Here is a 10,644-nt window from a genome sequence, read left to right on the forward strand (position 1 = left end):
GGTCCCTGCACACTCACACACAAACATACTCCTGGGCTGTACTCTCACCTGAGCCAAGTGACATTGAGTGGGAATGTTCTTCAGTGAGTAGAAACTCATCAGAAGGGAGGTGAAGCTCCAACACGGAGCCCTGACCAGGAAACCTCCCCCTCAGCTGGCCTCACTCTCCTCAGTGCAGCAGACAGTGCTGCAGTGCAGCTCAGATGTGTTAAGTTGTTTTTGTGTAGGAGGTCGATCTACAGGTTATAGCTAATAAACTCATTTTCAATTCATGTGTTCTTCTATTATAGAGCTGTGTGGTTTTATTACTGGGGCTATTTTTATAAGAAAAGGGGAAAAATGTCACAAACATGAGAAACAAAATCAAATCTGAAAGATGCTGCAGAGATAATGTGGGAAAAGATAGGCTGAAATGCAAAAATATGAGCATGAAAATACAATGAAAATACAAAGAAAAGAAAAATCAGCACAAAAAAAGGTCAACATTTTGTAATTTTGTTTTTGTGTCCTTCAATTTATGCAAAGTGAATTTAATTAAGCATACTTCAGGTTATTACAGATTATAATGAAAATTTTCAATTGCTCCTTTACTCTAAAGACTAGATTCTTTTATATTAAGTGTTATCTGAAGCATGACACTTTTAGGGTGTTATGACCCATAATGTCATGTTTTTTCTCCTTGTTTTGGGTTTCCTTTTTAAACGAATCCATAAAATCTTTTTTTTTCTAATTCAAAAAAATAAGTGATGCATATTTTTATGGTGCATATTTAGCTGCTATTTTCTTTTCTGTGATTTTTAGAAAACAAAGGTAAAGGCAAAGACTTACTTGCAAACTTCCTCAAATGGTTGGTAAAGGAAAACTAGGGAACAGTCTTGTCTGTAGTTTCAATCCCACAACTCTGTTAATACAGAAATTTAAAAAAGAAGAGTCTGTGGACATCACAGAATAAAGTCACTGCAACACCAGGAGTAGAGAGGATTGTTTTTACTGTAGAAACCAGAGTTACATGGAACATTACAGAACACAAACCCCACAGTAAAACAAGAAATGTGAGAGATTTTTTGGAACAATGACAGAACAAAGGGAGGCATTATCAACTTTACATACAACCAATACAGTCATGGTCTTATTTACATCGAATAAAACACCACTGATTCCTTTCAGTATATTAGCCTGATCCTTTTTTGTTTTTTCTTAACTATTGAACTTTGGTTGACTTCTCCAGCAACTCAAACTTAGTCCACAGACCTTTCATAGAAAGTCAGAGGTCTTCACATAAAATCCAGACATCTAAAAGTACCAAAACCAAACAATCCTAGGTGACAGCTAAACTCAATAGCTGTGCCCAAACTGCACAATCAGCAGAATTTATAACAGATGGACGTCATGAGAGCTCCCATACAATAAAGCCAAAATATTTAAAGCTCTTTCTACAGACTGACTGGGGTAAAGGTCATAAACAGACAAATTGAAATCTAAGTGCAAGTCAGTTTTTTCCTTAAATGTGGCGTCTTTGACCACATTTCTGTGATTCTGAAGGTCTTAAGGTCCAAATATTCATTATTCAATGAAACTTATATGATTTTACATTCTACTTTGTGGATGTCACCTTTGCAGGATATCAGTGCCTGGTCAAGCTGTATTTTGGCTCTACATTTTTTCAACTATTTTTGTCGTCCACTTAAAGCTAAATAAAACAATTTTAAGACTCTTGTCTTGGGACTTAAAACTGAAGAATAGTACCAAATATAATGTTTATGTGCCTCTAGTGACAGGAGTTCAAATCAAATTCTAGTTTCAGAGCATCTCAGTCTGATATTTTCAAGCTCACCTTTCCTGGAAGTTAAAAGTGCTGATGGAGCGTAGTCCATCTTTTCTCCAACAACGTCAAGATCTTCATCTTCCTCTCCCTCTTCCTCCTCACCTCCTGAAGAGTCTGACCAGCTGATGATCACCGGGTCAGGGGCAGGGCTGGAGCCTCCAATCACATCAATGTCCTCGTCTATGTTGTCTTCACCGCTTGAAGGTGAAGGTGAAGGTGAAGGTGAGGGAGGTGAAACGGAAGTGGATTCTCTTTGTAACTGGTGGCAATCATCCTCATCGTCTTCATCCACATCGATGTCTTCATCCTCCGCACTCTCCTCTCTCCGTGTTAGTTTCTCCCTGCACCCTTCTTTCTGTAAACCATCTCTAACACTCGTGTTTACATCATCTCTCTCTGTGGTGGCTGACTCAGCAGAAGCAGAGCATGCTGTTTGTGTCAGCTGCTCACAGCAGAGTCTCTTGGTTTCAGTGGCATCGCTGTTTGTCTCATCTGACTCTGCTCTCCTCTTCTTCCCTGTTCTTCGTCGACCCTCTTTTGTCTGAACATTTAGTTCTTCTCCCTGCTTCTCTTGATTTTTCTCTACATGCTCAAACATGGGCAGTTGTTGCTGAACTGGTGACAGTGAACCCTCCTCATTACGCAAACTTCCAAGTTGTTTCTTTTTCTTGGGGCTGCATTTCTTAAGACCTGGGTTGTCTGTTGCTTGATGTTTTTTGTCTGGAGACTGGCCATGAAGAAAGGGCGAACTGTCCTGTAAAACAGACGAGTCTTTTTTACTAAACAGATGATGAAAGAGCATCACATGCTGGAAACGGTCATGCTAACATGCTGAAAAACGAAACCACCATGCAGATGATGAGAACGTGTACATTTTTCCTTTTAGACCATTTAAAGTTAATTTCATAGACACTGACTTCACCAAAGATCACTGGCAGATCAGCATCTTTCTTTGGTAATTCCCCTCAAGGGCCAAGTTCAGCAGACCACCAAAGTAAAGAAGATAAAACACCCACAAGCAGTAGTATCAAGTTTCAAAAGATCAGTCCTCACTGTGATGTGGGCATTCTTGAACCTGCTTCTGATGGGGTACACCTTTCTCTCCCAGCCTCCATGTGGGAATTTCACCGACGATGAAGTGCTGTTCGTTAGTGCAGGGAACTAAAAGACACACACACACACATAAATATTTATTTTTATGTGAATGAGTGATGCATGTTACTTTGTTACATGTCATTTCATTCATTTCAACTCTTTGCTGTTCAAGTCATTTTTCAGCCTTGACATGAGTAATCCAATGTGTCTCATGGTGACAGCAGATATACTCACAGGCATGAGAGCAGACTTGTTTCATAAGTTTCTCACCTCTTCTAGACTCTGGCGGCAGCGTCCCTGCAGCGTTACGCTCTCTGGCAGCGGGCCACTTCTCTCCAGTTTCACCACAGGCATCTGCAGTAGCTGCTTGTCGCCTTGGTCAGGGACAGTTCTGTCCTTTGCCTCACTTGAAGACACAGGCTTCCTCGCCCTTGCCCTCGCCTTTTTTTTCTCCAGTGGGAATGCAAACTGATTTATTTTCCTCCTCTTCCTCTTTCGTCTTGTTGGTGGGGCCTTGACTGGGCTTGCTGTTTGCCCAGCGGGTTTCTTGGGCGCAGGAGAAGATGTGTTCAGCGGGAGACGGCTCTGCAGACTCCCCGCTTTATCGCTCCTTGCTCTTCTGTATTTGCTCAGTGCGGCCTCTGCGCAGCTCTGACCTTGTTTCTCCGTCTCTTCTCGGGTGGAACTGCTTTCAACATGTTGCTCAAAGGACTGAAGGAAGTTCTCCAGCATGTCATTCAGCTCTCCTTCTCCTTGCTGCTGCAGCACAGGCACTGAAGGTCCAGAGGTGCCACGTCCTCCAGAACCACCTACACCACCAACATGTTTGGGTCCAGTTTCCAGGAGCACAGTCATTACTTCCTCCAAGAGACGATCCATGTGTTCAGGCTCATTAGGTGGAAGGTTTTGGGGAGGGACAGGTGTGGTGTGGATGAGGGACGATGCTGGGAGCTGGCAGGAAGCTGCAGATGACAACAGCCTGGGTGATGGAGAGGGCTGGAGGGTGGAGCTGGAGGCGGAGAATGGATGGAGAGGACTGTAAAATCTGACAGGAGGGGTAGAAAAGGAGGCTGATGTTGGTTTGTTTACCACTCTCTGCGCAGAGAGACCACCCTGCAACAAGGAAAGAGAAGAGTTACACTGTCAAAGCCCATCCCCTGATTGTGAAAACTTCCCTTTCTTGAATAGATGTTAAAATGTTGATTAGTGAATTATCAATTAAACCTTGAATTACAAACACTGAAGGTCCAAGTGGTTGATAATCATTGTTAATCCTCTTCTCATACTTTGATATCACAAACTGGATCACAGTATTCCAGCACTCACCTGTTGCTGGTTACTTTCTCCTCCGTCTGCTGTGTCTCTGCCCAGGCTGAACTCCCACTCTTGGTGATACCTCCTCCTCCTCCTTGGGCAGTTCTTGGTTTGCTTCAGAAGCTCTCTGGTCTTCAGGCTCAACTTCTTGCCAACAGCACCACCACCCTGCCCAGTCCTGGGCATCCTCATCTCCCACCTGTGCAGGAACATTTTCTGCATCTTGCTCACCCCAACACTCTGCACATCCACCATCTGTGTCAACCCTCCCCTTCCCCTCCCTCTTCCTCTTGCACTTGCTCGTGGTGTTCTGGCTCCTCTCACTCTTGCCCCAGCTCTCCCAGCACCTCTGGTTCTTGATGCACGGCTCCCTCGCGGTCGCCCTCTGGGGCGGCGGCCCTCCTCCTTGTAGGGATTCAGGAAGTAGTTGATGTATCCTGGGATGTTGTCATGAAACTGCTCCAGCTGCTCATCCTCCAATTCTTCAGCCCACCAACGCTTAGGATCAGCACAGGGGGTCACATGGTTCTGGTTACTATTTGGTGGGCAGACAAAAGAAACTGGGATGTAGGGAATTTGAGTCTGATGGAGATTGGGGTCTGTCTGTCCTAATGTCTGCAAAGCACCTATATCAATGGTCTCAAAGGAGGCTGCTTGGTAAGAGGCAGGAGCTGTATCTACCTGCAGCTCCTCTGTCTGAGTCCACGTGTCTTTTTCACTTTGTGACATTTTCTCCCTCCACAAAAAAGTGTCTCCATCCCTCTCTTCTCTCCTCCACCTGCCCCACCTCTCTTCATTTTCCATAGGAATCACTGGCTCCGTCTGCACTCCTACCTCCTTGTGCTGGCTTTCTGCTGCTTCATTTTTTCCTTTTGTGACCTCTACCAGCCCATGGATACCCAGTCTGGCTGCAGCAGAAACAGCCTCCTGCCTCTCCTCCTCCCCTTGCCCTGCCATCTGTCCTGAGTACAGCAGTCTGACTAGTTGAAGGAGGGTACTGGAATCTAGAGCCCGAAACTCGAGGAAACGACTCTGTCCTGCATGGGGCGGCGGCATGGATGAAAGAGAGGAGGAGATTTGGGGGCTGATAGCTGAGAGAACACAGCTGTGTGCAGGCACTGATACACCTGAAAGAGAGTTGTAGGGTGTTATTGGTTGTAACAGCCTCAACGGGTGCATGAAAGTATAGTATGTCATGGACAAACAGTAAAATAAAAAGAATCAACAAGTTCTGTCAAGAATACAACCTAGTACATTTTCAAAGAAAAAACTCTGAGAGCATGACATAGCACGTTTCTTAGTGTCTGAGTGTTCTTTGTGAGGTTATTCATACCATCTGTCTTGAGCAGTGTGTCGCAAAACTGGTTACACTGCTGCTGTCTTTGCAGCTCAGCAAGGAGAAGGGCTTCAAACCCAGGCTTTTGGTAGCACCACATCTCCCCATTTACTGCAAAGAATGAAAAAGGTGAAGGTAAATCAGCGAAGATAGTGGATATCTTTATTTGGAAGATGTATGTATTTTCCACACTACTTATACATTCTCTACGTCAATCAGTAAACACTAATCTGTGAAATCACTACAATGGCAAAAAAATGAGCCCTTACACAAACAGCATACACACTGTTCGCCCATCTTTGTTGTATAATCACACACCTATAACTGTGGTAATGCAGCAAAGCAAACCAGCATTTTTCTTATTTTTATTCTTTGATGAACACAGCTACTGATTAGTACATAATGAAATCTTGTGAATTCCCAGGGTCGACACTGAAAAAGTTACTGGCTGGTTTGTGTTTTGTTTAAGTCAACCACTTTTAATGGGAATCCTGTATTAAACCAGCTCTGAACTGTTATATATGGAAGCGTATTGCATTCACTTGAAGAAAAACACAACAACTCAGGTTTTTCAGAGTAATTTATTCCTCGGTTTGTTTTTTGTGGTAATTAATTTTGTTTTTCTGATTAATATTCTTTTATTGGTTTGTTTTCTATTATAATTATTTCTGTTTTTATGAGTTATTTTTTGTGGTAAATAATTTTGTTTTTCTGATTAATATTTTTTATTGGTTTGTTTTTTGTTATAATTTTTTCTGTTTTTATGAGTAATATTTTTGTGGTAATTAATTTTGTTTTTCTGATTAATATTTTTTTATTGGTTTGTTTTTGTTATAATTTTTTCTGTTTTTCGTGGTATTTTTTTCCTCCTGTTTTTAGGAGTAATTTTTTTTCCTGAAGTATCGAGCTACTTCGAAATCCCGTGAGAACCTCCAACCTGCAGACACTTCCGTGGATGTGTGGTGACTCCTGTGTCCCGCACATAGGCTATATGCCTTATCCTTAATTTTGTACCGGTCTGTACCGGGTCAATAAAAGTAAGGTATTAGCCACACACAGGGTATAATACCCTTGTTATGTTTTCGACTTTATCCTTATATTTTATATAAGCCTACTGTTCAATATAATACTTAAGGAATAGGCGAAGATGTGGCATTAAAAAATGCATTGCTTCCACACTGGAAAGCTGGTAGAAAGTTAAGGATGAGGCATATATGTGCCGAACAGGATCTCTGATCAGTGCGGGACACAGGAGCCACCACACATCCACGGGAGTCGTCTGCAGGTTGGAGGTTCCCACGGGATTTCTATGTAGCTCCATACTTCAGGAAAAAAATTACTCCTAAAAACAGGAGAAAAAAAATACTCATAAAAACAGAAAAAATTATAAATAAAAAAAAAAACAATACAAAATATTAATCAGAAAAACAAAATTAATTACCACAAAAAAATTACTCATAAAAAACAGAAAAAAATATAACAAAAAACAAACCAATGAAAATATATTGATCAGAAAAACAAAATTAATTACCACAAAAAAATTACTCATAAAAACAGAAATAATTATGACAAAAAACAAACCAATAAAAAATATTAATCAGAAAAACAAAATTAATTAACACAAAAAACAAACCGAAGAATAAATTACTCAAAAAAACCAGAGTTGTTTTTTTTTTCTTCAGGTGAATGCAATACGCTTCAGTAGTTATACGGTGTGATTGATGTATGAACACCTGAAAATCTCCATCTTGGCCGTTCATAACCAAACACTTTGCAGACAACAAGGTCTGATTTAATCAAATCTCCATTTTATTCCTTATTTTTTTCTTGCACAATTGGTTTAGAAGGTGTCTGTTCTGTCAGTCTGTATTATTAAATTACTTTTTTACTCACTGAGGTCAGACTTGAACTCTTTTTCATGTGACGAAAGTTATTTTAAGAGGACAACGAGGTCAAAGTTGAGATCCTAGCACACCTGCAAGTTAGCATCCCTGCTAGCAGCCAGCTAATAACCCTCTTAAAACGAGACCATGAACCCCGGAGTGCTGAGTAGTTAAACAATTCACAAAATAACTATGAGTTCTGGTATACTGTACGTTAATTTAAAGAAACTTTTTTTTTTCATAAGTGGGAGCTGTACGAACTACTTTCTCTTCGCGGACCGTTACCTCAAGACATCAACGCGGGATGCTTCACTCACCCATTTTAAGTCTCAATCTCGCCTCAAACCCGTCTTTGCGTCAATGACACAACACTGATTTAAAAAAAAAAAAACAAATGTTTCGATATCAGTTTACCAGGGAGTCGACGTCTCTTTTACAGCTTTTTTTGGCTATTTTTACGGAGTTTATCCACGGGTCAGTGTGGTCAGCAGTTGCAGGTAATTCACTGTCATCTGTCATTCTGCCGCCAGGGGTCAGGAGAGTCACCACTCTGCGAGTGGTGCGGTACAATGGTACCAACTGGATGTGTAAAAAAAAAAAAAATCATTGTTTTGCATTTAACTTTTTCAACTTGTTGTGACTTACACTGACATTCTACTCTCCTTTGCACTTTAAAATTTGTAGTGTCTTTGAGTTTTTAACAAGTGCTATACAAACTAAATGTATAATAATAATAATAATAATAATAATAATAATAATAATAATAATAATAATAATAATAATAATAATAAAATGATTATTATTATTCTTGTTGTTGTTGTTGTTGTTTTTGTTCTTTAAGTATGAATATATATATATATATATATATATATATATATATATATATATATATATATATATATATATATATATATATATATATATATATATTGATAAACAGGCATACATTTTAAATGCACAATGTATATTAAATTAAAATATACAAATATGAGTGATATCTAAGTGCTGTAAAATAAACAAAAACATTTTCAAGGTGTGATTATATATTATAAATTATGTTATTTTCTTTTTGTCCATGGTTGGTTATTTACCAACACAATAATATATATATATATATATATATATATATATATATATATATATATATATATATATATATATATATATATATATATATATATATATATATATATATCAGTACTAGCCTAAATTATGTTTTAATGTTAGCTAATTTTGCAATATTTAGGTTTTTACATTTTGTACCGTTGTTTTTGTTGCAAACTGTAGAAAATGTCAGACATTCATGAAAAGTGTTTTGTTTAGTTTAACTGTTGTCACAAAGTTGGTATAACACTTTAAAAGTGGCACTGCATTACGGCTGAGCATACACCGTACTCAGACTTGACAGCACACAGCATTGTGTTTATTGGTGTCACCCATATCAGGTACAGTCTGGATTAGATCATAAAACTGGTAAACAATTTTAATGGGAGCTCTTGGTCACTGCCTAGTTATGTGAGTAAATAAATTAACAGTGTGCTATTTTAATCTACTGATATGTATACATAGAGAGATACAAGTGTACACTATTTCATGTTGATGAATTTAAAGGATATCACAAAGTCTTATTGGCCCTGAATGACTGACAGATGTTCTGGCATATTTTCTAATCTCATGCCTTTTAACATTTAAGGGCATCAGATATTAATATGATCTAATGAGAGTTTGTTTAGGGTTTTTGTTATTCTGTTAATACATTCAGAACACATGAACTCACAGTGGAAAGAGACACAAAGAATTTTTAGAGAACAAAAAACATGGCTTTAATGTTTTGTTTTGTTTTGTTTTTTTTTTTGGTGAGAACTCCACTGCATTAGAGGGAAAAGTAATAAAAAAAAAGGAAATTTGACACTAAAAGTATCTTTTGGAAGATTCCTAAGTGAAAAAAATCACAAAGACTACAGAATCCTCAATTCAGGATTAGAATATCTGTTCCAGCATTACCTCTTTTGTTAGCATTAGAAAACAGGCCAATACAGTGTATACTTCTTGCTCTCAGCTGTCTGTGCCTTTATTAAAAAAAACCATAAAAATAAATTCAAAGGCAGTTTGAGTGCCTTTACCGTGAAATATTTTTAAAAAATCCTTCTTTGAAAATAAACCTCTTAAAAAATCTACAGCAGCAGGACTGAATTGTAGAGGTTGTTGTATTTGTCACAAGCACAACAGGCCGTAGCAAACTGAGTCATCAAGAGGTTGAGCTGTACGTTCTTAAAAAAACATGGGTTATTTCCAGTTTATTTATAATCCACGGAGCTGTGGTCACAGGCTTCGATAATGAAGACAGACAGGACATATGTTGACTGCCAAGGGCATGAAAGGTCCAGACTGCCCTCGTCAAACCATGAAGAACGGGCGTAATCCACAGTGAGTCCAAGTGCTGATCTCCATAAAGAAAACAAACTCTCCCTGCAGTTTTGTATGCAACATTTCATATTGTCTCATTGTCCTTGTGAAGTTCAAAGAGGACTTGTTCAAAAGATGAAGAAGGAACTGGACTGAAACTCTTGGTAGGTTCTGTAGGGTCCTGATGGACTGGGCTGGGTCGTGGCCAGCGCTCATTGAACTTGACAAAGAAGAGTGGGTCCTTGAAGGGCCCTCCATAGATGATGGCCTGCATTAGGTAGACGAGGGCCACGACCATGAAACTGATGAGGAAGAAGGGGACGAAGGGTCTCAAGTGGTGCCAAGCTACCCCCAGCCCATAACCCAGACTACCAAAACCACTCTGCTTCCTGGTGTGGGAAGTGTGGCGGAGGGTGTCAGGGGCCGGAGTGTTATCAGGGGACTCATCGTCTGAATTTGAGGAGGGAGGACTGGAGACACCCATGAGTCCACAGTGTTATTTCTTTACTCCAGAGATCAGCTCCAGTCATAAATTGGGGAAAACTAGGCCTCACTTAATCTCCCAGAGGTGTGGGTTCCCTACCTTATCCCGCATGGAGTGTCTAATGTGGAATCAGTGTGATGTATCCAGCCATTAATCCCTCTCAGCATTCATTCCCGGCTCTGAACAGGTGATGTAGATTCCTTAGGTTTAATCCTCTCTAGATTTCCTGTAGATCTGACGTCTGGATTGAAATGCTGCTGCCAGTCTTGAGCTTGAGAGAGTGATCGTGAGGAAATGAAGA

The 10,644-nt window shown here is 39.7% G+C and overlaps 1 protein-coding gene across 2 annotated transcripts; it reads right to left on the minus strand.

Annotated features, from left to right (window-relative positions):
• Nucleotides 1-29: 29 nt before the first annotated feature.
• LOC141793239 (uncharacterized) lies at nucleotides 30-7,984 on the minus strand. Of its 2 annotated transcripts, XM_074673764.1 has the most exons (7): nucleotides 7,771-7,984; nucleotides 5,568-5,681; nucleotides 4,247-5,361; nucleotides 3,191-4,033; nucleotides 2,879-2,986; nucleotides 1,835-2,579; nucleotides 30-901 (listed from the first exon to the last, which is right to left on the minus strand). In XM_074673764.1, the coding sequence occupies exons 1-7, from the start codon at nucleotides 7,772-7,774 to the stop codon at nucleotides 888-890; spliced, it is 2,943 nt and encodes a 980-aa protein (XP_074529865.1). In that variant the 5' UTR covers nucleotides 7,775-7,984; the 3' UTR covers nucleotides 30-887. The 2 variants fall into 2 exon arrangements, with proteins under 2 accessions (XP_074529865.1, XP_074529864.1); XM_074673763.1 differs by lacking the exon at nucleotides 30-901 and having other exon boundaries at nucleotides 963-2,579.
• Between the last annotated feature and the right edge of the window lie 2,660 nt (nucleotides 7,985-10,644).

Source organism: Halichoeres trimaculatus, unplaced genomic scaffold (genome assembly GCF_033239565.1).
Source record: "Halichoeres trimaculatus isolate MK-OKI-2021-1 unplaced genomic scaffold, fHalTri1.1 fHalTri1_scaffold_7, whole genome shotgun sequence".
In the NCBI taxonomy this organism is placed as follows: domain Eukaryota; kingdom Metazoa; phylum Chordata; class Actinopteri; order Labriformes; family Labridae; genus Halichoeres; species Halichoeres trimaculatus.

Bases quoted from the DNA above. Each gene is read 5' to 3' on its own strand.
- LOC141793239 (XM_074673763.1), bottom strand. The intron at 5,362-5,567 runs GTATGAATAACC...ACTCTCTTTCAG, and splicing joins CACACTGCTCAAGACAGATG to GTGTATCAGTGCCTGCACAC. The intron at 2,987-3,190 runs GTGAGAAACTTA...TGTGTCTTTTAG, and splicing joins GCCGCCAGAGTCTAGAAGAG to TTCCCTGCACTAACGAACAG.